This window comes from Cebidichthys violaceus, unplaced genomic scaffold, assembly GCF_023349555.1.
Source record: "Cebidichthys violaceus isolate CVI_PGR_0920_01 unplaced genomic scaffold, fCebVio1.0.p SCAF_67, whole genome shotgun sequence".
Lineage (NCBI taxonomy): Eukaryota > Metazoa > Chordata > Actinopteri > Perciformes > Stichaeidae > Cebidichthys > Cebidichthys violaceus.
The window spans coordinates 131915-158709 of NW_027176894.1; the positions used below are offsets into that span (position 1 = coordinate 131915).

The 26795-nt window shown below is 46.1% G+C and overlaps 1 protein-coding gene across 3 annotated transcripts in view; it reads right to left on the reverse strand.

Moving 5' to 3' along the window:
* Positions 1-1176: 1176 nt before the first annotated feature.
* The window catches only part of lig1 (ligase I, DNA, ATP-dependent), a 36405-nt gene continuing 10786 nt past the window's right edge, over positions 1177-26795 (reverse strand). For all 3 annotated transcript variants that reach the window (XM_068734797.1, XM_068734798.1, XM_068734796.1), the window contains 18 exons: positions 26095-26153; positions 24599-24712; positions 24279-24445; positions 23790-23866; positions 23506-23597; positions 22322-22421; positions 22045-22130; positions 21070-21185; positions 19790-19885; positions 16209-16319; positions 14141-14212; positions 11963-12107; positions 11365-11447; positions 10787-10939; positions 6955-7008; positions 4310-4453; positions 3293-3385; positions 1177-1369 (listed from right to left, as the gene is read on the reverse strand). In XM_068734797.1, coding sequence (XP_068590898.1) covers positions 1295-1369; positions 3293-3385; positions 4310-4453; positions 6955-7008; positions 10787-10939; positions 11365-11447; positions 11963-12107; positions 14141-14212; positions 16209-16319; positions 19790-19885; positions 21070-21185; positions 22045-22130; positions 22322-22421; positions 23506-23597; positions 23790-23866; positions 24279-24445; positions 24599-24712; positions 26095-26153 — 1837 coding nt within the window. In that variant the 3' untranslated portion in view covers positions 1177-1294. The remainder of the gene's footprint in view (positions 1370-3292; positions 3386-4309; positions 4454-6954; positions 7009-10786; positions 10940-11364; positions 11448-11962; positions 12108-14140; positions 14213-16208; positions 16320-19789; positions 19886-21069; positions 21186-22044; positions 22131-22321; positions 22422-23505; positions 23598-23789; positions 23867-24278; positions 24446-24598; positions 24713-26094; positions 26154-26795) is intronic.

Sequence of the window (26795 nt, forward strand, 5' to 3'; positions counted from 1 at the left end):
AGCAAGTTGAAGAAAAACATCATATAAGTACACTGAAAACAGGTTTTATAACAGATATTTCCTAGAAATAAGGGAGCCAGCATTCCTAGAAGGAAGGACGATGGCGTCAGGAAACTTGGCCGAGTACGATAAACACTCCCCGTCTGAAGAGCCGATTGTCCTGCCAAGATGTTCTGTTATCGTGACCCCGATGAAGACAAAAGAAACGTATGACCATATTAGATATTATATAACATACCGTATTTGGTAACCAGAGGTGCTGGGTTTGTGGTTCAATCGACGGATTTGATTGGTGGAAAGCGACATCAGGGGCTGAATTTAGACTATAAGAGTGAGCTGTGAGAACTAATAGATGGGACTTGTTGGATGTTGCCTCGCGCTCATTAAAACAATCAAAAGGCCTCCACCTTTACAGACACGCCGGCTTTATGCTGATCTCACGCAGTTCGGGGCTAGAAGCACGCAGTTTGGTTTTTTTTGCATGCAGAAAAAAGCAATTGTTGCAGAAATCTCAAGTTTTTGTCAACGTCAACAAATTATGCGTTTGCACTTTTTGTCCGCGCGACCATTCAGCAGAACATTCAGCGGTTCAATCTCGATCACAAGTTCACCCACATCCTCTCACATGGCATCACTGTGCAGGAAACTCTTAAGTCCTCTCCATGTAATAACCCCCCCACCCCCCCACGTCTCCGACAGTCTCGGATTGATTCAGGCTGGACGGTTAGTGGATTCCCATCATCTAATGCGAGCTGTGAGTGCTTCTCTTTTGTCCTGCTGTTTGAGCAACTGTCAGCTCCCGCGTCTTTTTCTGCTTCTAATAACGTTTCGGGGCAACCGGCAACCTCCTTGGCTCGTCGTCCTATTACCGCACGCGCCCAATGCACTTTGCCGCCGCCGCCTTCTGAGTGCTCGAGCAGGAACCGGGCCCGCTGAAGACGTCGGTATGCCAGCCGCACATTTAAAGAGTTTTGCTTGGCTTTTTTTTTCTTCTTTTTTTTTTTGGCAGAGCGAATTTTTTGATCGGGATCTATTACCAGCAGGTATACTCTAACTGCTGAGTCGATTTGGGTTTTTTGGAATTCATGTGCACAGTACGCGGCGAGATGTTTACGCACTTTTGGCTCTGAAAAAGGCGGCAGCTTCCAGAAATCAATGAACACAACAACGACAGGGTGCTTAAAACTGGCAAGCGCCTTTATTTTCATTCGACATTACATAAAGAAAGAAGCTATTTACAATTCGTTTTTGAAATTGCGGTTCATCGTTATTCACCGCCGATGACTACAGACGATCAGTAGTAGTCCTCCGGGTCGCCTTTCTCCCCCTGATTCTGAATCTGCTGCTGCTTCTTGTACAAATCAGCAATCTGCGGAGAGATGGACCGAGATAGAGAAGGAAGAGAGAGAAGGAAGGAGGGAAGGAAGGAAGGAAAAAGGGTTTGCGTTAGAGAGCGTAGGGAGAAGGTAGGAGGAGAGAGGAGAAGATCATGAAGTCAGGTCAGCAACATTAAGAGGGAAAGCTAAAAATAACAGTTTGATTATTCATAACCCGAGCTTTGAAGTCGGTGACTCCCAGCTGCTGACTGGGAGACGGAGGTTGTGTTCAGTTGAGCTCAACAGGGTTTGAGGGGGGGGGGGGGGGGGGGACAACGACAATGAATAATGTGTGAGAATAGCAGGATCCACCCAGAATAAGCAGCATCAGTACCAGTGCAGCAGGGTGGCACAGCGAGGAGGGAAGACAATGAAGCGGGATAAAAGGTAAAGCATTTACTCTCAGCCTGAGTCCGACCCGTTCAGACTCACAGTTATTCTTCATTCCCTCTGACTCGAATGAGGTCAGGTGTCTTTTTAAACCGCTGAACCCCAGAATGTGAGCGCGTCCCGTCAAGAACACAACCGACAGAACTATCATTGAGATGCAGCCGATGTTCCGACCCGACTCCCGCCGTAACGAGCGCAAGTCTCGACTCCGCAGTCAGCAGATGGCTGTTTAATCCAGTCGGTGAAAAGTTGACGTTGTAATACGATTCAGACCGTATTAAAAGCTACACCTGTTTAGAACCAGGTGAAGACAATACTACCGGGATGCCTGGGGGGCCTTTAAACAATGAGCAGCAGTTGCTGATATCTGGGTTTTGGAACTCGTCTTACATTTATTATTAGAGAATCAAACCAGCGGACGGCGAAAAACGTCTATAAATCAAAGTGAAACGTGAACAGATTGTTGTCTGGCTGCTGTCGCCGCTTCATTTATAGATCCTTTGTCTTATTGTGGGTCACAAACTGACATCTTTAAGATATTTAATCGCTGCACAAGTTAGAACAGGAACACGCGTTTCAGTGCTTATTGACAGTAAACATTTGGACACCGATTACCGTTTCATATATCGCCGACGGTCCCGTCACAACTTGATTCCATAAACACACCGTGACGTGTGCATCGACTTGTAATTCAGTCGGGTTGCATCATAAAACAGTGATGTGCTGGTGGGTTTCGGCCACGCGGGTTAGAGAGCAGCAAAAGTAACAACGTCTTAACTCGTTCAAACTAAATTCAAGTCTTCTGTATCACCGGTCGTCATATGAAGGGGGGGGGGGGGGAATAACGGCTTCATGTTCATAGAGCCACAGAGTGTTGCTTGTAGTTTGTGTGTATTCAGGTGAAGCTGCAGCTGACCTGCACATCTCCACTGCTGTATAATTCACTGCACAATATATTACCCAGACTCCAGAACTTTACTCGACTGTTATATAGCTTTGCTCTCCGTGCGGTTGGGAGGCCACTACATGAATCAATGCCAGAATAACTAAATTGTATTTTTTTTTATTTATTTTTTTTTAAAAAAGCTCGTCCTTGCGGTGCCGTTCGGTATTCACCCTTGAAATGTTACGGGACAGATGTTCAGTCTCTACGCTTCAAAGCGACGCGGTCAAACGGACACGAAACTTCATTTCTACAGGTCAACAGAAGGGAAGCCACAGCGAGGAACACTTTCACCCCCATTTTCTGCTCAATGAACTTATGACAACACAGATGTGAGGAGCAAAAGAGACTTCACATCTGCGGAGCGCTCACTCTGATCTTTAAACGGCGTGTCCGGTTGAGCCGCGGCGTCCCGTCTTCACACCTCAAGCTTACAGATCGACTCATTGTCGGACCCGTTTTACCCCCTGGCGCTCTACAGGTGGTATTTGATGCGTGAAACATGTATCCGACACCCCCCCCACCCCCACCCCATTCTTCAGCCTCCCACCAGGCCCCTCCCACCGCAGGTGAGCCGGCGTACCTGAGCTCCAGTCGTGGCGTCCTCGGGCTTCTTGTCGTCTCTGATCCGAAGGAAGCGGGGAAACCTCAGAGAAATGCCCTTCTCTGGATCCACCTGAGGGCATGACGGAGTCACAGTGAGAGACAGGAAGCCAGCACTGAAGCGTGGGAGCGTCTCCTCTCCGTCACTTCTACTCCGCTGAACATTCCAACCCCGAAATGTATTCAACACGCTTTGAGAGCTATTAAACCCCTACTGTTCAAAACGTATCAACGGTTCAATCCTAATTGTTTTTAATATATTGGACAGAGATATGGACTCGTATATATATTCCCCTTTTTTAAATAACCCGAAGGATAAAATGCTGAACGTGATTAATTGCATCTAAGATTTTTGACGGGTTATATGCATGTAGAAATCAAATGCATAATAATAATAGCTCACTGCAGAACGATAATCAAACTAAATCAGTGAGACGTTGAGGAGTTCTAGGGGGAACTGGCAGCAGCAGCGGCTTAAATCAGCCTCATAACCAACAAATAACAAGACGAAAATCTGCTGACTTGACACGTTGGCTGAGAGCGACACACACTGATCGGTTAAAGCCTCGCTTAAAAAGTGGGGACTGATGAGCAGATCGTGATTGTGTGAATTGTTACGACTCGTCCTTTAAGGTTTCACAATGACATGAAACTGATTATATTTGTTAACTAAATGCATTTTCAGATGGATAGAGTTCTACCTCTGCTGTGCTCTTTTGCTTCGACTCCGGTTAAAATGAGTTGAAAACTGTGAACACTTTATGAGCTCTGTGGGACTGTGAGGCTAATGTGCAGCAGGTAATAAACAAGAATCTATTAAACCCAGCATCTTTTACAACTTTGTTCTTTTTAATAACTCAATTAGGAGACGCTAATTGTGACTTTTCATTGAGGGCGACAGACCGTAACGAGCGGGATTCTACCAGCGGAGACACGCGAGGGAGGGGGGGGAGGGGATTAAAAAAAAAAAAAAAAAAAAAAAACGGGGTGAACTGACCAGTCCCATGGCGGCCTTGTAGACGGGCGACAGCGACAGGTCGGCGCACTTCACCTCCCAGACCTGCGCGGCGTCCAGCCACACGTCGGGCTCCGCCGATTGGTCGATGCGGTAATAGGGGCGGGGTTTAGGCAGAATGTGCTCCTGAGGAAAATCAAAACAGACGAGGACGAGATCATTTAATTAAATGATTATTGTACAAAAAAAGATTTTCAATTTATGACGACATGAACCAGTTTAAACTAGAAACACACACACAGTGTAGATACATAGAGACTTTCACAATGTAATAAAATAGGGCAACGTTTTCACACAGAACTTGATAAAGAGACGGCGCTGCCTCACAATCGCGTCCCGAGAGACGGCGTCTCAACACGCGATACCTGCCTGCCTGGGGGCCAGCATGAGAGGGAGATTTCCAAACCACATTATCATACACCCACATGAAAGATTCCGTTCAGAAACACCTCCATATGCACGCTTCTGCTACCCCATACTCACCTCTTAGGATAATAAAAATCAGAAATAACCTTGCAGCTGAGCTCAAGCATCCACCTCCCCCCCACTGTGAAAAAACTGTCAACTTCTACCATATTCAATATTAAAAAAAATAAAAAATACTCTGACAGGAGCAGTCTCTCTGTCAGCGTAGGCGCCACACATTTACAAAATGATGCCCGTCTTGTTCTGGCGTGAAACAACCATTCCAGCTAATGCGACTCTGGGAACAGTGCAGCGTTAACTAGACTGCGGCAGTTGTCCGCGGAACTGGGTCACAGTGAAGTAATGCTGGGGAGAAGAGGGCTCTCCGGCGGTGCCGGTTCCCCCTCTCGCACATTATTCATACTGTAGGCATTCGAGTGACACTCTTGCACGGGGGTGAATGACAATGAGCGGGCCGGGTGGGCGTGCGGAGTCTTCTGAAAACGCTGCTGCTGATCGACACGAGTTAGCGATACGCCGATATTGCGCTTTACCCGACCTGAAATCAGGTCTTGACGGTTATAAAAATGCGACGACGCAATTCCACCTCCTAGGTCAGCGCGACGCGTAGGAGGCGCTCTACTTAGATGCAAATATTTGTGTCGTTTACGCCTCCGAGCACTGAAGCGTCCATCCTGAGGGCACATGTACAGACACTCCCTTCAAGGGGAGTAATTACAATCAAGTACCGGCGGCGTGGTTTGCAGACCGTGCAGCGTTTACGGTGTGGAGAGCTAAAAGAAGAAGAAGACGAAGTTTGACTTCATGTTTAGTGGATAAATGACCATTTGTATATCAATTATTCACCACCGTGTTAACTTCTGGAGTTTAGAGCTGCTGATTGTTTTCTAGATTCATAGTTTAGTTTAGACAAAAGGCAGTAAATGTCACACAAGGTGAGAACAAAAGGGAACCAGTGAGTCCCTCGTTGCAGCAGCAGCAGCAGCTCGCCCCCCCGGAGGAGTGTGAACAGAGTCCATCGTCTCCGTGTCTGGACTCCCGGTCGGCCTTGCAGCTCTGCAACCTGAGCGCAGCGGCCACACGGGCAGCTCGCCTTAATTCACCATCCATCACCTTCAGACGGAGCGCCTCATTACGAAGCACTGCAGAACTGGCTGGATTGGTCCGGGGGAGAAGAAAGAAAGAAAAAAAAAAAAAAAAGGTTCCACCGCCTTCTCAATCACTGTTTCACTGTGATTCTGCTGTGCAGCCGTTTGTTCCACTGAGTCTAAACCCTTAACCTTTGAGGTATTACGTCTCACTCCAGAACGCGGCGGCAGGCTTGTTCGGTGAATATCATCTCACTATTTAGTTTGCTTTCCTCAACAGACGACTGCGTTTTTTGAAAAGCTCCCCTCCTTCTGCTCTTATTTCTGCAGAAGCGGGTCTAAATTTAGCCGATGAAGAAGTCAACGCGAGCGCCCAAATGAATTCAGACTCGCACAACAGCGATCACTTTCAGGGAGCAGTTGTCAATTTCTGCTGCTGCTGCTCTGGAACGAACCTCTTCAAATGTGAATTGAAAAAGCAATTCATTACCCAACTTCAGAGCGCGCCTGCACAGCTACTCCAAACGCAGATATTCTTTTTATTTATTTATTAGCGAAACAAGCACTTTATGATCTCCGGCCACTGTTTTCCCACGAGGAAGCAAACACCTGCAGCTCAAAGCCACTTCTTCTATATTGTTGTAATTCCTTTTTCGGCGATTTATGGCATGTTCGGATTAGCAGACGCTACGTGGACATGTCGGGGGGGTAGTACCTGAGCTCATTGCTGCCGCTTCTCTCATTCTGGACCCGGAGGCGTCACTTAGTAAATGATTGCAGTTTTTGGAGTTGTATTTTAGAAGTACATTTGCACGCCGTCAATCTCATTTTGGCATGAAAGTCTCCATTTAGATCAGGAACGTTGGATTCAATGCAGAATTTAATGAGGGAACGACGAGCTGCAGAAGGAAAGGGGACCTCATGCCACGCTCGCTCCGTCTCTTTTAACCTCACAATTGACTGAGAAGAGAGAAGAAGAAGAAGAAGAACCTGTAGCTGCAGAATGTTTAAAACCCCGGTTATGAATTTAAAATACGCCGGCGTCAGTGTGGGAAAACAAGTGTCGAGGCGTGATTTGTACAGAGCAGGTTCGTGCTCGCTGTGTCGCATTACCTTTAAGAACTTGTAATGCTGCTCCAGATCTTCATCCTTGAAGCCTGTCCCGATCTGGAAGAGACGAAAGGAGATAAGACACACACGCACACTCAGATACACACACACACACTGCCTCACGGTGAGACAGCAGACATTTGGTAGCGAGGAGCAGAACACACAACAGCAAGCAAATCCCCCCCCCCCCCCCCCTCCCCCCTCCCCCTCCCCCGCATCACGTCTTCCTGCTTTTTGCCTGAAGCGTGGTGTCACCTCTCAAAAGGCCTGAAACCCGCTGAGACACAAGAATCACCCGACGGGCTGACACAGCACACAGAGCGAGGGGAAGGAAGCGTCGTGCAAATGAAGCGCGTTTCAGCTCACGGGTGTGAAGTTCTGCAGGTGTCCACCAGAAGCTCCGTGTTCCCGAGGCTGCCGTCAACACGAGACGGTTTAAAAACAATAAACATTTTTTTAAAAAAAGGGCCTTTCGTTCAGCGGCGGAACAAGATCAGTCCTGATGTGAGATCGTAAAATATTGCAAAGATAATAAATAGAGAAATTCATTATGTTTAGGTGAAGTGACTGGGATTTGATCCGATGTCTCAGCCTCTTTGTCAGTACCAACAACAAGCAAATATGAGACTTTTAGGACTCCTGAGCGAACAGAACACGATAAGCACCAGTAAGAAGTTAAGTCCAAATGACCAGTTGATGCTGGGACCGTAACCTAATTGTCTTTTTTGGGTTTTATTAGCATTCCTCTTATTCTCCGTGAACCGAGAGTGAACTTCACAGAGGATCTCGCTCAAGGACGCTTCAGCGGGACGCGTAGTCGAGATTACTTTGGGGGAAAAAAGGCAAAGTGGGTTAAATTCTGCTTTCAGCTACATGAGGCTTGATGAAGTTTACCGTGTCAAGGACGACAAGAGTGTGTTTTTTTTGTTTTACGGCTGACATTGAAAAGTGAAAGAGAAGAAGAAGAAGAAGAAGAAGAAGCAGAGACTGTGTGCTACGTGTCCGTCACTTTAATAGGAAATAAACGGATTCCGGCTGAAGTTTTTAAACTCTAAATATTACTAAAGTTGCTGTGTATGGGGGAGGTGATGCACCAGCATTACTTTATAAGAAAAAGCACAAAGTGTAACTGCCAAGTTCTCCAAACATAACCGGAGATTAGACGGGAAAGCCTCCATCTTCATGTGGCCCAGATCCCAGCTGAGAGTGTGAGAAACGCACAACAATAAAAGCCGGTGTGATTGGACACCTGACCGAGTGCTTCCACTGTGCTGCTCGGTCAGCATTTGTTCAGAGTTGCAACCGTTGAAGGAATAACCTCTTGGTTTGAAGAATATCTGAAACGTGAGGGTTTCTCAAGCAGCTGTGCGAGAGGAGGAAGATGAGAATCAATAACCCGACAACAGACGGGGAGCTCTTCATCGCCGCGGCGAGTAAACGTCTTCTGTTGTGTACTCCGAGCACGACATCCATCCTCTCACAGGAGAGTCATCTCGAGTGTGAAAACATTCTATTTATGGGAGAAAATGGTGCGAACGGGGAAAGTCCGCCAGCGCCGGCGCCGCCCGCAAAGTGAACGCGGGGTTTAATCTAACGGCCGGCAGCAGAACAGCTGCGGCGGTGTACCGGCGAGCTCCCAGGTGTGAATGTGTGTAAGTACATGAAAGTGAAGAGGAGAAAAAAAAAAAAAAAAGTGTGTGTGTTCACTCGCTGCTCGCTAAATCCCTTCTCCACGGATAAAGACATAAACGTTACAGAAGAAGAAACGGAGATGGAAGGTTTTTGCAGGACGAAGAAGAGACAGAATTTATGCTCTGTGGTAAAGTCATACCGGGTTTGTTCACGCTCTTATTATCTGAAATATACACACACACACACACACACACACACACGCACACGCACACACACGTGGTCACGCACACACACACACACACACACACACACACACACACACACACACACACACACACACACACACACACACACACACACACACACACACACACACACACACACACACACACACACACAAGTGTGTCATGCATGCTCCGATACACGCTTACCACTTATCCTAAGATGCACCCAGTCTCTCACACACACACTCACACTCTCACACACACACACCTCAAATTTGAGGGGAGAAGTGACAGTTCAAAAGCGCTTACACAAACGCAGAGCAACCTCACACACACTGAATACAAACACAACCGAAACACACTCAGCACAGACATACAAACACCCCGCAGCGCGCACACACACACACACACACACACACACACACACACACTTTATAAACAGACGTAAACAACCCGATCGACACTATACACCTCCTAAATACAGAGATCTGGAAAGCTTATTAAAGTAAAGAGAACAGGCGGGTTTGTCAGAACGCTGGCGGTGCTACGACACATTAAATGTGTTGGGACCAGAAGATTGGTCTTGCCTCACCAAAAGGTTGCATGTTTAAATACATGAACTGCCAGAGGGCAAAAAAATAAACAACATATATTAACATTTTGAACTTCACGATTCGAATGTTGCCTGAAAATATTGACGTCCGCGTCCAGCCCAGAAATGTGAGAACGGTTCACTTTGAGACGTTTAACTCGAGTTCTTTGAGCCGGACGACTCTGGAACGGACAAGACGCTGCACCTTTAACACAGGGGTGTGTGTGTGTGTGTGCCCGCGCATTCCCCCTCATTAAACAAAGAGAATATTGATCATATTTGAGCCACAGTGAAGCACATAAGTACCACTCTTCCAATGAAACACTGACTTTATCGTTTCTTCAAAAGCAACAAGTCTGTCTGAGAATTAGACTTCAGAGTGCAGAGAAGAGAAACACTCACAGTAGAAACTCTACCTGGATGAAGGCCACCAGCCAAACGATGCATTCACACTACAACTAAGTGTTGCTGGAGTTTTGACAAACAACGAAGTGAAGGATGTTGTCACTTCCATTAAAAAGTCGATTCACTTTTTTGCCGCGTCTCAACTTAGTACACTTCCATGTAGTACACCGTGTACACTGTACTTCCTCTGCGTATCGCATTCATTTTGACAGTTAGCGTCTCCAATCGAGCGCGGCTGTTGTGCGCCGTCCGGGAAAAGACGATCACAACATTTAACCGTAACGGTGAATTGCGACCGAACACTTAAACGTGATTGTTGTCCATCAGAACATCTGGCGGCTTGTTGGCCCACCTGACAGTCGTAGGAGGAAAATACATCGTCTTGCACGTTTCGCGGTTCCTCCTCCTCCACTTCGTAGCCAAGATGGCGACCGTTGGAGGGTTGTGAGAACACCACCCGGGGTGACGTATTTGTCAGTGTGAATGCACTTAGAATAGCAGGCGTGAGTACGAAAGAACACGAAGGGAGCGCTGCGGGGATGACGTGTTTTCATAGGCCGACCCAGAAGTTAGCGTCTCACTGGCTCAAAACGCCAACGAGATTTTTAAAAGTGCATTTCGGATTATTGCAGAAAAATAAGCTCCGTGGATTTACTCACATATTCTATGTTGTAGAACAAAACGTTAGTATCTCTTAAGCTTGTGTTAACCACAGACCTTATTTCAGGCATCTAAACAATAACACTTAAAAAAAACCTAAAAATAACATTGACACGAGGGAACAGGAAGTGCCCAAACTGACTCATATCTGGGTTTTAGGAATCATTCCTGCAGCACTCCATAGAGTCACATTATTTGTTACTTAAGAGGCTGTAATATGCAAATTTCAATCAACAATATAAGCTGAACGACTATAAAAGCTATAAAATGATTAAACCTGAAAACCTTGTTTAGTTAGAAGCGTCCTGCGTTGGACACCCACCTTGCAGACGGACTGGTACTCCTCGTTGTCCTCGTCGTAGCAGGCCAGCAGGAAGCCCCCGTAGGTGCCCGCCCTCTTGCCTTTCCCCAGGTAGGCGCCGATCACACACAGGTCGACCGTGTCTCCGACGCCGTCCAGGTAGTCCTTCTTCAGCTGAGCGAGGACACGGCAGAGTGTGACACATTATCTATCTATCTATCTATCTATATCTATAACTACACGTTTCACGATTAAAGATGCAATGCATCATAGCACAATAGAGCTCAATGAACAAACGGGATGATGTGCATCTCAACATCTCAGTTATGACTCTAAATATCTTTTTTTTTTGTTGCATTAATTAAATGCCAGAGAGCACAATTAAATGTCATTTATCAACAATGAACTGTCAGAGCTCTTGAATAAAGACTGGAAATGTTGACGAGCTAAATCCCTCTCTGTCCTCCAGAAACATGAAATCAGCTCCTATTGTTAGACACTAAATTGTGCTCACGTGTTTGTATTTGTGTCATAAGAGGACAGATGCTTTTTAGTTGTGTCACACACACACACACACACACACACACACACACACACACCTTGAGCCAGTTGTGAGAGCGCTTGGCAATTTCATATGTGGCATCCTTCTCCAGAGTCTTCACCATTAGACCCTCGCAGGAGTCTAAACACACACACACACACACACACACACACACACACACACACACACACACACACACACACACACACACACACACACACACACACACACACATTAATACACCAAAACACGATTCTAGTCGTGCAGAAAGGAAATTAACAGATTATCTTTTAGATACATGGAAGGTCTTTGTCTCCATCTGACGCATGCACGCACACGCGCACGCACACACACAGGTCAAACAAAGAAGAAGCAAAAAAAACAACAACTACTACACATACACAACTACTACTACTACAACAACAACAACAACAACACACACACTTACTTCACACATGAAAGCAGCAGGTAAGGGCACAAATGAAATGAAACTTGCATACAACACACCCACAAACAAAAAGGTTCAAGACACACAGGGGAAAACAAATAAACTGTGTCTCCATCTAACACACACACACACACACACACACACACACACACACACACACACACACACACACAATCATGAATACACCCACCCACCCACACACACACACCTCGGACAGACTGCTCCAGGAACTCTGCGATGGCGTCTGTGTTGTCAGAGTCGATGGATCGTGCGAACACAAACTCTCCTTCCACTTCTGAGAAACTTTCTTTCAGCAGAGCCCGACGCCGACACAACGGCTGTCGCACCAGCGACTACACACACACACACACACACACACACACACACACACACACACACACACACACACACACACACACACACACACACACACACACACACACACACAGAGAGACAAAAAACAGACAGATCATTACAAATGGCAAAACTGTGTATCATTACAACCGTTTCCTCTTCATAGCTTGGAGCATTGCAATGACAAGGATGAAATACCATCTCATCCACACACACACACACACACACACACACACACACACACACACACACACACACACACACACACACACACACACAGTGTAAGAGTATACTCACAGATACACAGTCACAGCAGCATTGGACACAACCCCACAAATACAGTTGCAAACCAGCAGATTTTGGGTGCAGCAGATCACAGAACTCACGGTTCTGAGTCACTGATCGGATCAGGAGACCACAAAAAAAAAGTAAACTTTAAGAGATGCCACGATCGCATTTTCTTGTTGCCGACAACGATTGCCGATTGTCAATACGGATCCGTTTTGTTGTCGTTTTGTTTTGGGAGCTATAAAAAGCTTGTTTTTCACCAGCGCCCAACAAAACTCATCACTCTGTTATCGTCATCTAGTCATCAATTACATTGATACACACAATTCAAACGATTAGGAAATAAAAGATTGGATTATTATGAATAAAACAATCTGGGCTTTAGTAGTTTTAATGATGCATTATAAGCTGCTTAGAGCGAGTGTTAGAAGGTTGAAGAGGTGATGACTCACTCTCACTATTCTCCCTCAAACTATTTATTGAAGTTTCTCACTAAAACCACATTTTACAAGATTACTCCTGAACGCATCTTAATGGAACTCAATGGAACCTCCGTACGTTAGCCGTTAGCTGCGAACGCTAACAGCTCTCTTCCTGCTAACTTCAACCCGGATTTTTGGTTCACATAGAACTGGCAACCAGATGTTTTACTGAATATTGGCCAACACCGATGGTCAGTAAACATCTCACTGATCATCTACAGTTACAAGAAAACTGCATTTCTGGACACAAGCTTCCTTATGAAGTCGATATGGTGAAAGAAATCCACCAAACACGGAGTTGTGTATCGGCCTCGAGGTGAATGTAAATCTATTCACTTTTCTTTTAGCTCCGTTTTGGTCTCTACCGACTTCCTGAGGGAAATATTGCTAGCTGCTAAATGCTAGCTAGCGCTGAGAAGCGTCAACACTGGGAACACAAAGGGTGTGACACGCCCGTGGTCCGGCTACCCGCCCCTAATGATCGGCACAGAGGCTCCATCCCAGGACAGGGAACATGAGAGACAACCAATCAAACCCAAAGAAATGAGTTAATGAATAAAAAAGGGCAACAGCCTAAAAAAGAAAAGAAAAGAAAAAGTACATCCAGAGAGAAATTTATTCATAACATTTACATAAATGCCACATTAGGTGGGAAGCAGCAATGAAACTGCACAACTTCAGAGTCACTGGTGCTCTTTTAACTCTGGAATGTTGCTTCCGTCCACTTGGGAAAACTCAGAGCATCGGCTGATGGAAGCATCGGCTGATTTGCATTTTTCTTCGGCTGACTTTTAGGAAATTAGCTTAAAAATGGTTGTGTAATATTTGGTTGGAATCATACACACTCTAAATCCCACAACACACACACACACACACAGCTGGAATTACAATGAGCGTCACAATCATCATCTGGTTACGGCCTCCAGTAGAACCAGCATTGACATTCAGGGACGTTGTTGGAATCTCAGCGGGCGACAAACACGCAGGCGTGCTCACAAACAATAAACGCACACACAGAGAGAGAGAGAGAGAGAGAGAGAGAGAGAGAGAGAGAGAGAGAGAGAGAGAGAGAGAGAGAGACACAGAGAGAGAGAGAGAGAGAGAGAGAGACACAGAGAGAGAGAGAGAGAGAGAGAAAGAGAGAGAGAGACACAGAGACACAGAGACACAGACACACACACACACACACACACACACACACACACACACAGGGTTGTGTTTGAGAGGGATCTGTGGGTGATATTCTCCTCAGCAGGTCTTACCTCTCCGTTGAGGTAGAGGAGGTCAAAGGCGTACACACACACTTGGACTTTGATGTCCGAGGCGTCCACATCCTGCAGGGAGGCATGAACAAACAAACACACACAAACACACACTTCTTTAAATATTTTTCGCTTGACAAAAATATGCAAATAGACGCATCTTATTCACAAATCGCTACAGCCAACCTTGGGACTTGTTACAAAGAGCTCTTTGATTTCTCTGCCGCTCATCTTAAAAGTGAACCTCCCCCTCTTCCTCCTCCTCCTCCTCCTCCTCCTCCTCCCCCTCCACCTTTTAACAGCATCGCACCTCCTCGTTGTGTTCGTCCTCCTCCTCCCCTCCGGCGTTAGTTATTACTTCTCGCTCCTCGACTCCCTTCGCTCACCTCTCCTGCTTCTCCATCTCCTACCTTCACCTCTCCTGCACCTCGTTCTGTTTACTCCACACTCGTTTACTCCCGTCAGTCGCTCCGCTCCGCCGTATTACACCGCCTCCCCTATGACCCCCCCCCCCCCGATGTGAAATTCCATGACTTTTCCATAACGACGCCGAATTGAAAATTGAATTCTGAGATTGGGTCGCACCAGTTAAATCAGTAAATCCATTTTAATGTTGGTGTGTCAAGTCCTTCCTTCCTCGCTGATGGAGTGTTAAACTAGTGATTTACTGAGAGAGAATTGCAGGCAAGTAAATATGGGTGTAAATAAAAAAAAATGATCCAAAAACACCTAAAGTTTTATAAGAAGTAAACACCCTCTGCAGCTCAGGGAGCTCGTCTGTCGTCTAAATAAAAAGAAGTTTAGTTTTGACTTGATTTAAGTGCTGCGCGGTGTTTACTGATGGACGCTGGCGTTAATGAATGAAATGTAGAGGGAGGAGGAGGATGAAAGCAGGAGCATCTGTCTCCACAGTAAGTCATCTGTTGAGCGGTTTCGCTTGTGACACAATCTGAAAATATCTTATTTTCTCTCATTCACAGCACCGCCGTCTCTCACTCCACCTCTCTGCCCTCGCAGCTCAATCGCTCCATCTCTACTTTTCTCTCTCCGTCGTTCACAAAGTGAGACGTGAAGCTGACTTTACTTTAAACCCCGCCCTGATGGCACTTTCCGGGGGGGGGGGGGGGGGTCTGGTTTTTGTGATGGTTTTGTAATTAATGTTGTGTAAACCTCTACACTTTCGTTACAATTAGGCGAAGTTCTCTTCGGTCTTCAGACGATAAACTGAACCTTGTGAAGAGGGCGGTGAAGGGATACGACATTAAAAACCGGCGTCTTTAAGAAAACCTCTGCAGCCTCCAGACCTAAAAGATTCCTCTCCCTCTTCTCCTTTCCACGCCCTCATCACACTTCTCCTCCGCCAGTAAATGACGTTTAATTAGTTCCTATCGGGTTTCATCTCCTCATCTGAATTCATTTCAGCGAGGACGCTCCTGAGCGGTAAAAACAGAAGAGACGACGTTACAACGAGGGCAGTACAATCAGTTTGTGCATCAAACCGTCATTACAAATAATCATGATTCCGTCGCGGCGGTAACTGTATCGAGCGGGAACAAAAAAAAAAAAAATCATCAGGATAATCATTTTCATTATCGCGTTCCATCGTATCGGCGCTCTCATTTCTCCTTCTCCTAATTTTCAAGGATGCCATCGCGCACACAAAAGGAGACGGAGGGAAAAGACGCCGTTTCCCTCTGATGTGATTGGTGTCGTGGAAAGAGGCCGTTATTCTGATCAAAACTGAAAAAACACCTTGCTGACATTTGCGTTCTCCCCCTCCTCCCTCTCCCCTCCTCCTTCTCCCCTCCTCTCTCCTCAACTCATTTGACTCTTCTGTCTCCCATTTGCCAATCTCTCCCTCTTTCTCCATCCATCGCCCTCCGTTTGTCGGATCATTTCACTCCATTATCTACCTCTCCTCTCCCGTCTGGTCTTTATCTCTGTCTTGTTTTCTCTCTTCAACCTTTTCACTTCCCCCTCCCTCTCATCATCTCCTGTCTTCTACCATTTTACCTCCCCCGAGCATCTCATCCCTCCCTCCCTCCTCCCTCCCTCCCCTCGTACGTACCTTTCTCTTACGGGTGGTGAGGACCTGGAAGGGCTGGATCTGTTTCTTCTCCCGGTCCCAGGCCACCGCCTCTGAGTCCAGGACGCAGGAAACCACCGAGTCCTTCTTCACCTTTTCAAGGAAAATCACAGCAAAAAACAATTAGAATAGAGAGATTATATTCAGTAGAGAGACGAGGAGAAAAAAGAAAAGCCAAATGATGTTTGAGAATCTGCGTATCAGCAACATCTGCTGTAGCAATCAGGATTATCAGGAGGTCTCACTGACGTAAACACAACAAACTCGGGACGTTGAAAAAAAACAAACCCCACAGGCAAGCAGATTGAAGGCGCGTTTGAGGACCTGCAGCTGTTTTCCATTTGTTGCCAAATGTTTTGCAAATCAACCTCCACGCTACATGTATCGTTACTCTTGAGTAACTTCGACTAAACACACACACACACACACACACACACACACACACACACACACACACACACACACACACACACACACACACACACACACACACACACACACACACACACACACACACACACACACACACACACACACACACACACACACTCTCTTTTTGGTGGGATGCTCCACGTTGTGCCAAAAGCCAAATATTTCCACCAGAGACGTTTGTTTCTCCGTTTAGTCCTGCATTAAATACGAGGCTGTGGCAGCTGATGAATATTTCCCTGTGCAGGAGAAAGTGATTGGGTTCAGGCTATGGGCAGATCATATTGATTCTCAAGATCAAGCAGAGTGGCGGCATTTATCGGGAGCCACCGGAATCCTGCGTGCGAAAGCTTAGGGGTGTTAATCTCTGGCGTGCCGGTCGATTTTCGGAGGCCACCGGGACGCTGTAAAAACGTACAACTTGAACCAGAGTGAGATCTGAGAGGTGATCAGAGGAAGCCAATCACAGCCGAGAGTGAGAGAGAGAGAGAGACGCATTAGAGATAACAGGTTGTTTGGAAACAGACAAATGTTTCAAACGGAACCGGTTATACTCGTTCGGTCATTAGGCTAAGCAACGCATTAATGTATTTGGATTCATATCAATGTGTTAATATATTAATATCAATTCATAATTAGAAGCAGGAAGGCACTACGGAAGATTCGGGGGAAAATGAGTCATTAATATGCAAAATAATGCAGCAAGGTGTAATCAGACCATGTCCTCGGTGCAGGAAGCTCATGTTAGTGTGAAGTTTGTGAGACGCACAAACAGAAGACGCCACTTCTTTAAGTAATTGTCTGTCATGTTTATGATTAGCTATTGATTTCCTTAATGAAAGCCTCGTTTAAAAACAACAGACATGGGCTGGCACAGTCGTGGTGAATTAAACGTCATAAATTCATAAATTAAGGTCATAAACACAAGAGAATAGTCGCAAGCTCAAATTAAAGAAAATGACGTCGCTTCAAAATGCTGCGACTTTCTCTGGAGATGCTAATGAGGCAAAAACACCGACACTTTTAACTCCGTTCAACTTTTTCTTTCTTTCTAAACTGTGAGCTTTGGGATGAAGTAATGCTGAGAAACAAAAAGGGGAGAGAAAGCAAAAGGAGGGAGGCGAAAGAAATTACCAGAATATAAGAGAGTGAACGAGGAGGACTGAGAGGAGCGAGGTTGTAATAAAAAAAGGGAGGGGAATGTGTTGGAAAAGACAAAACAGGAGAAAGAAGACGGGGATGAAGAGGAAGTGAGAGCAAAAACAAAACAAAAAAAGGTGAGAGAAGATAGCAGTCAGGGACAACGACAGGAAGGAGCGAGAGTGAAAATATGTGAATGTAGAGGAAGAGAGAGAAGTGGTGAGAGGGAGACAAGGATGAATAAGACAAGAGTGAGAAGAGAGAGAGAGAGTAGTGGGTAGGGGGGGAGAGAACAGGCATCATCAAGAAGTAATGAAGAAGAAAAGGAGACACGATTAGACGGAGAGACATGAGAAGGAGACAGGGGGACAGAGAGGGAGCCAATAAGGTAGGAAACAAAGAGCCGTGTAGCTTTTAAAGTTCTGGAATAAAAAGAGAGAGATGAAAGTCAGCGTGAGAGAAACTGGAGAGGGCAGATGTTACGTGAGGATGATGAGACGGGGAGTGTGATATGGGGGGGGGGGGGGGGGGGGGGGAGTGATGAAGAGACATGAGAGGCACTGAGAAAGTTAACTTCTCGTTTGCTGGCGTGACCTCTCGGTGGTGGGAGGTCTCGCACCGAGCATCCGCAACAGAGATATTAGCATTCCACAGGGCAGCAGCGCTAGGTAAAAGAAGCTTTTAATTACCCCCCCCCCCATTAACTACAGCACTGATAACAAAGCCAGCTTACTGACAGATATACTGCTACTTCACAATAAAAGCCTCCTGCTGGTTTTTCTGCGATGGAAAGATGTATTTTTATCTTATTAGAAGGATGCCAGCAGAGAGACGACGGGAAACGAGAAGACGGGCAGCGACCTGTCAATCACAAGGTAGCCCCGCCCCTAAAGCATCGCCTGCTTTATGGTCTGTCTGACTCTAAATGGACCACAGTTTACTAAATGAACATGATGCTGTATTGAAGAAGACTTGAAACTAGAGATTGAGACCATAAACTCATGTTTACAATGTTAAAGTAGAGTCATTTTAGACTAGACTTCTATACAACCAGAGGAGTCGCCCCCTGATGGTCACTAGAGAGAATGCTAGATTAAGACACTTGCTACATTGGCTTCACTCTTCAGAAATGGAAGTTTCCGTCTGGTTTACACCTCGCCGTGACGCCACAGTGGCATAATGAGAACAGGCTTTACCGTGACCAAGACAAAAAAAAAATGGCTCCATATCAACCAGCTGCATGTTGCACTTTACCTCAACCAGCAGCCTCCCATCATGCACCTTTTTCTTCTCATCTTTGAAAATGAGGAAATAAAAAGGTTGCCTCACAACCAAACTATTTCAGCCTCATCTGTGACAACCTTGACAAAAACAACAACAACAGTGAATGAGGGGAGGGAGAGGGAGAGAGAGAGACTTCGGTATGTCATCGCTGATCCTTACCAAAGGCAAAAACAATAAAATACACACTCGGCAGGCGCCAAGGTAGTAAGCGCGCTCCGATAACCCCAGGCCACCTGCCAAAGCTTCAGGTGCCGGTGATCTCTTCCTCTCTCCCCACGCAAGCAGAAGCTCGCTAATTTGGCAGCGCTACCCACAGCTGCAATTACACAACCAGTGTTTTCAGCATCTATTAGAGGGATGAAGCTTCACAAGCTGCTTTCAAATGACCACCCTCAGTAGACGTCTCTCCAAATTCAGAAATGATTTTAACGGCCAGCCAGCGGTAGCTCTTGATGACTGAAGGGGGACAGGGAAGGGCAAAGACCGGCACAGGAACAAACACACTTTAAAAAAAAAAGGGGGGGGGGGATTAAATTGAGACGGACGGGCTCACGGATGAGAGAAACGGGTAAAAATAGAAAGACAAGAGCGGAGCGAGATGAATGTGCGCGGCTGTAAAAGCCCTCATTTGACAGTCAAAAGTGCAGACAGACTCTCGCTCGTCTCCCACGGGGCTGAGCTGCAGCGCTCTGTGTGTTCAAGTGTTGTACCTTGGGAATGCGGGAGATGATATCGGGGTATTTGCTGGTGTTGTCTTCCTGGTTGCGGCTGAACACTCGAACCTCGCCACTCTCCAGAATGTGAATCTGTGGGAATACAACATCGTTACCATTAGTATATTTATCACATGATGGTAAAGTAACAACACCGACCGCTTTGCTATTTTCTGTATTATGTTTTCGTCCGAATGTGGATTGTAACCAACCACCATGTGACTTACAGGAGCCTTATTGCACTGTACTTGTGATCATGCTCCTTTAAATACACTCACTTCACACGATATGTTGCAACAGTCGGGGAACAACTAATTATTATTTTTTTTCTCTCTCCGGTTGATCAATGAGCATCGTCTCCGATAAATGAACTCAAATAGAAATAAAATACACAAACAATAACTTACTGGACTAATTAGACGGGACAGTCGCTTCCATGAATGCATTCGCAGTTATTTTGATTCATATCTCACACACACACACACACACACACACACACACACACACACACACACACACACACACACACACACAAAAAAATCACAAAGACACACACACACACTGTTTAACTGAGTGGTGTATCAAGAGTCCCTCTGCTGGCTGTTTGAGGTATCGTCCACTGCAGTGAGACAGGAGAGGGTGAAGAGGAGACGTCATGGGGTTCTCTCTTGCCTCCCTCCTCTCTCTCTCTCTCTCTCTCTCTCTCTCTCTCCTTCTCTGTTTCTCTCTCTTCTTCTCAATTCAGCTCAGTTCAAAGGCACTTTATTGGCATGACTGTCCAAAATTAACAATACAGCTGGAGGGGTTTACATTACAGTCTCTCTCTCTTTACGTCTCTCTTTCGACATTTTCGTCTGTCTGTCTGTCTGTCTCCCTCTTATGTGTCACCCCTTCACTGTCTCTAGCCTCTTTCCTCACCTCTCCCCCATCTTTCTCCCCCGCCCCACCCCTTTCTTCTTGGACCACAATGGCAGAAGTAGCTTTCTCTGCCTGAAGGGCCCAGGGCAAGAGAAGCACTACTGTTTATCTCCCCACACACACACACACACACACACACACACACACACACACACACACACACACACACACACACACACACACACACACACACACACACACACACACACACACACACACACACACACACACACACACACACACACACACACACACTACTCAAAGAACACAGCTGAAAGGTATATGCATACAAAATTTTCAGCCGGCATACGTTCGGTGGCTGAACGCTAGAAAAACAAACTTCACTTCAATAAACGCACCTGCGCACGCTCTCCGTCGTACTTGTACTCGCAGGTGAACGTCGCCTCGTCGAACCTCTTCATCACCTCGCCGACGCCTTTGGTGGGGTGAGCCAGCATGGGTCTCAGCGGCACACCTGGGAGGAGGAAGGTGGCGTGAGAACCCGGGGACACCGAAGCAACCGATACAAATAGATACGCGGTCATGCATTTTACATGACTTCTAAAAACGCTGAGGAACTAACGCAGATCTCAAGATCCATTTATAAAAAAAAAAAAAAAAGCTGTGAAATTTACTTCATTCGCACATGACGCATCGGCATCACACCCACAACCGTTAGTGTGACAGAACACAGTTGAAATGAGTTTGTTTGCGTTTTCATTTGGCCATAATATAAAAGTTGTCTGACTCACGGGCCCTCGGGCTGCGCTGCTAAGTTAAGCTTTAGAAAGCAGCAGAGGAGAGATATCATGAAACACTGCAAACAAATTCCTTTAATTGGAGCTTATGGAGCCCGATATGACAGGACACTAACATTCTGTCCAAGCTGGCTGGCCTCCCAAAAAAAATTCAACCGGCTCCTTTAACTATCTCGCATTCCAGAGAGAGAGAGAGAGAGAGAGAGAGAGAGAGAGAGAGAGAGAGAGAGAGAGAGAGAGAGAGAGAGAGAGAGAGAGAGACTCTGAATAACGATTGTCTACCTGCCAGAATAGCTGCTAGATCTGTCTCACTAACCAACAACGGACAATTTAGTAAATCTCAGACGAAGGCCCGTATTAATTTCCCACCTTGTTGCCGAGGCTGCTTATCACAAAATCGCTCGACAACAGCATAATTGGAAGCTAATCCTTAAGTTTACTGGTATCTTTAAAGCTCTCTGTGATGAACGACTCAACTGAAATAACTGACTCGCCTCCACTGAGCGGATCAATAAAACACACACTAGTCACTGTTTCGGATCTTATAGCCGCTCTGCCTCCCGATTGGTCGCTTACCTGGAGTGAGCTTGCAGTGATTGGGCAGCTCGTCGATGCCTTCCGTCAGCAGAACGGGGATGAGGACGTCGTAATTGGGCATCTCGCTGGACGGGAGAGAGAGAGAGAGAGAGAGAGAGAGAGAGAGAGAGGGGGAGGGTTGGGGGAGAAAAACAAACAACAACAAAAAAAATCAATATCATCCAAAGTGGAAGTGAGCAGAATGAGTGAGGGAGGATGAGGGACGGGGGCTTAGAAGGGGATGAGGCGCCGTAGTGGCGTCGAGGGCGTTTGTTACCAGTAAGTCTGTTTGAGAATCAGACTCTTCTCTTCGAGCCAGGCCCGCCTGCTCTCGGCGCTCTTACCCTTCCCCGCATCGAGCACAGCGGGGGGGAAACCTATAAGGAAGGACAGGATCAGCGTTCGACCGAACATTTGCCGGATGAAAGTGAAAAACTCTAGATGAAGTGGACCTAAAGACGGAGCTTCAGCCCCACCGCGGTGAAGAGGGTTCAGTTAATATCGAAGAGGCCAAATTAATCATTCTGTTTCCCCGATCCGGACATGAATAATTACCAAATATTAAAAATGTGACTGAATACTAATTCGTCAACATTTATTATTCATGTTAAGATCCACTTCAGCCCGACAAAAAAAAAAAAAAAAAAAAAGGTGCTCTTAGTTTGACCTGCGCGATTAAATAATAGTTAAATAAATAAAGAAAAATGTGAAGAAAAACATTTCCAGACCACAGATCAATGCAAATTTCCCCACCGAGCCTCTGGTCTAATTGACTCTTATTAAAGCATACCTCCAGTCACGAGGAGGCCGCGAATACTAATAAGTCAGAGATGAATTTATTTTATTTGATGTAGGAGGAAGCGGGTCGGATCATTACGGAACGCAGCATATTGGTACGAAGACACCTTCCAACTACATACCTGTGGCTTTTGCCGACATTAACTGTTCAAATTTCATCTCCGACCGTTCTAAGGAATGAATATTCATTTGAACAATTATTAAGAATATTTTAACACTGCGTTAACAAGTGTTCCATAAATAAAAGTCGTGATTACTTGCTTCAACGCCTCACCTTTCCTTTCCTAAAGTGTGATCTCCCCGTTGGGTTAACTTCGTAGCACAGAAGTGTCTCAATAACACAGCCATGAGCAAGTCTGCAAACTTAAACGTTAATAAGCAATCCGAGTGAAACGGAAGCTTTCACCGGCTCTAAACTAATCTGACGTCTCAGCACTTTGAGTTGAACAAATCAAGTGGATATTAGGTTCGGGTGGATGGACGAGTATTTCAGAGTACACCCCCCCCCCCCCCCGTTTGGGGTTTTAATGTCATTTTATTTAGACTATTTAACGCTCCGCCTCAGAAGAAGACTGCGCCGTTATATCTGCAAAAAAAAACAAAACACTGGTTCTCTGTACACAGGTGCACCTGACTTTTGTTCTAAGACAAATGGAAGACTACCTTGTCCAGGGGGGGTCAGGCACACGGCCTGGCTCAGAGCCGATAAGACGCTCTGCTCAGCCAGGCCTATCCTCAGCTTCCCGGCCAGGGACCTGTCAATCAAAAGCACACGACAGTGATGACGCCCGCCTGCACCTGCTGCCCATGACGAACAGGAACACATGCACAAAGAGCTGCGTATACACAACACACGTGCGTCTATATACATGCAGGTGTGTGTGTGTGTGCGTGCGTGCGTGCGCAGCCAAGCCTCTCTATGCTAGTGTGTGAGAGTGTTATTTTACCTGACTATGTAGCGGGCCTCGGAGAAGCGGCACGCCACAAAGAGGCCTTTGATGATGTCGATTTTCTTATTCATGGCCTGAGGCAGACGGGAGGAAATTGAGATTCACAGAGGAAGAGCGAGGAGAGACAGAATGCAAAAAAAAAAAAAAAGACCGAGGTCACAAGCGAGTACAAACTCCATGTTCAATTCAGAGTGTTGAAAAAAAAAAAAGAAGAAGAAGAAAAAAGAGCCAGCAGCCACGGGGATGAAAAGGGAACTAATTGCTTGTGAGATTCCAGCCAGGTGACGACTTATTCAAAAGGCAGAGCGATTACCCTCTTCCCTCTGAAGCAGACTAATAAACAAATAATTCCTCGTTCGATACACAATCACATTAACGTTTCCTCTCTTTTCCCTCGATGAGCCAGCGCTGGCAGCCAAATAGAGCGAAAACAATATTTGCCCGGGACTACTTTCCCCTTAATGAAAATGTTATTCCCCGGCTCACCGAGTTCCCACTCATGCTGGCGATTTCCTTCAATTTCCTGAACACGCCCCCCGCTGTCAGACTGGCCGGCTGGAACATCGTGCGCTGGTTGCTGCGGGAGCTCTCGGCCACGAGGCCCAAATCTCCTCTCTCCTGCGCCTCCGCCTTGATTTTGTCCAATTGTCGCCCTGGAAACAAGAGCGGAGACGATAAAGAGCGGGCTGATGGGCAGCGGAGGGTGTCGTTAGCGGTTAGGCCGACAACGCTCAAAGCGTTTAGGGGCAAACTAAACGGTTGTGTCTGAGCCCCCCCCCCCCCCACCCCCATCCCTAACACATTACCAGTTGCTTGAGCAACAGCTTTCATCAGCACCGTCTCCCCCACACCGAGCTCCATCCCCAGGTAGGCGGGACCCAGCTGGTTCAAACACAGGTACACACAGCACAACAAGTCGTCTGGAAGAAGAGCACATAAACACAAACGTTACTACACAGAATATATATATATATATATATATATATATATATATATATATATATATATACACATATATTTAAGCATTTTACTTCGCAGCTGGATCCTCACAATATCACGCAAGAACTGCTGGATAACAGGAAAATCCATCTTGTCAGGCTCCGAGTAATTGGTTTGTGAGCGACTGTCGGTTGAAAACAATAAGAGCGTCTCCTAAAGACGTTAGCGCTGCAGTAACAGTGAATCCCACACCGCACCGCATCTCTTGGCAAACAAGTGTCTGGATTCAAATGAATGGACTTTTCACGAGCGTCACGCGAGTAAAGAGTGTCAACTCACTTTGTTAAGCCTTTTGTTGTGAGAGAACAATCACTTGTTTCGATAAACAAATTAGTTTGAATGCATGATAATATATCACCGATGCATTAATGTGTTCATCACTTCAGCTGGTAAAAAAGGTAGAGCTCATTTTAATCGATTTAAATGTTACATTACATTCTGCTAGGTAGCTTGTAAATGTCCACCTGTGGACCAATAAAGCCTTATTGATATGATATCATCATCATCTATTGATTATATTTCATAGTTAATCTTTTCCATGAAGTTAAGCTAACGCTAGCTAGTGGCTAACGTTGTGAAGGAGGCTTTAAGCGGCGGAGCTGCTCTGTGAGCTGCTGCTCCGTTAACAACACTTTATTGACTCCGGCTGCAGATGATCAGAGTTGACTCACGCCACAGACCATCACTCTCACGTAATTCACTTACGACGCACTTTAGCCTCCAAGCACGACGAGAGTGACATTTGCGCGTTAAGCTACGGGAATAAAAGCTTTCCTCACTCACTCAGCAACACCCCCCCCCCCCAAAAAAAAACCTCAGATCAACAAGATTCACATGAATGACACGTTTTGAATTTGAAACAGGGAATTTTGCCCAAAAGTGTCTCGTGTGCCGGTATGAAGTACAAACTAAAGTACAGGCCTACAAAGAGAAGCACAGACACACACTGTTAGTCTGTGACAGCTCCACACACACACACACACACACACACACACACACAAAATCAAGGACATATGGACAGACGCAACCAAACACACACACACACACACACACACACACACACACACACACACACACACACACACACACACACACACACACACACACACACACACACACACACACACACACACACTATAACAGAATCCCAGAAGTACATGCTCTCTCTCACACACACACACACACACACACACATTCATGTGCAACCTGGCTTCATCATCATCTCCTTGATAGAGTGGCTGGCAGCCAGCTGCCTGTGTTGCGACATCAGCATGCATTATGGGAGAGATAAAACACCATTTACCTGGAGAGAGCAGCAGCACGGAGCGGAGCAGGTTCGACAGCGTCTCGATGTTTCTCAGCCTGGGAAATGACAACAGGACGGCTTTGAGACGAAGGAAGACGAGCTAAACGAATTTTAAAGCCATCCTGTAAATACTGGGAGGCGGGAAATGAGATTTGTCTGGGAGGTTTTAATCGGAAATGGAAGCCGGGGAGGCAGATGAACTGTTCATTTATGAAACGCTATACATCAGTCTGAGTGGGCGGGCGAAGTACAAGTACAAGTCATCACCGGAGCGTTTGTCATTCAATATCCTCAAAAGACAAGAAAAGGGAAGTCTGTGAAGGTGTTTTCAATTTGCTGGCTGGAGACGCGAGTTCCGGATCATCCTTTAAAGTGCATGATATGGATTCCTAAAACTGAGAATTAACATGCCTTTCTATCCAAATATATTCTTTAGCATTCCTAGAAAATGAGCTAATTGTAAAATTTCATTTCATGTCCCCTGCCCTCCTCAAATTAATGCAGTTTCCTCAAATTCTCTGGCTGGAACGCACTAATTATTTTTTTTCAGAAATTCCCAGCAGGAAGCTCGAGTGGTAATTTTGTAGAAATGCTTCGGTATACCTCCTTTGAAGAGCGATCACTTTCTCCCAAATGGTGTTTTCCTCGTTCAGAGGGGGGGGGGGGGGGGGGAGAGAAACACCTTTTCGTCCAGATGG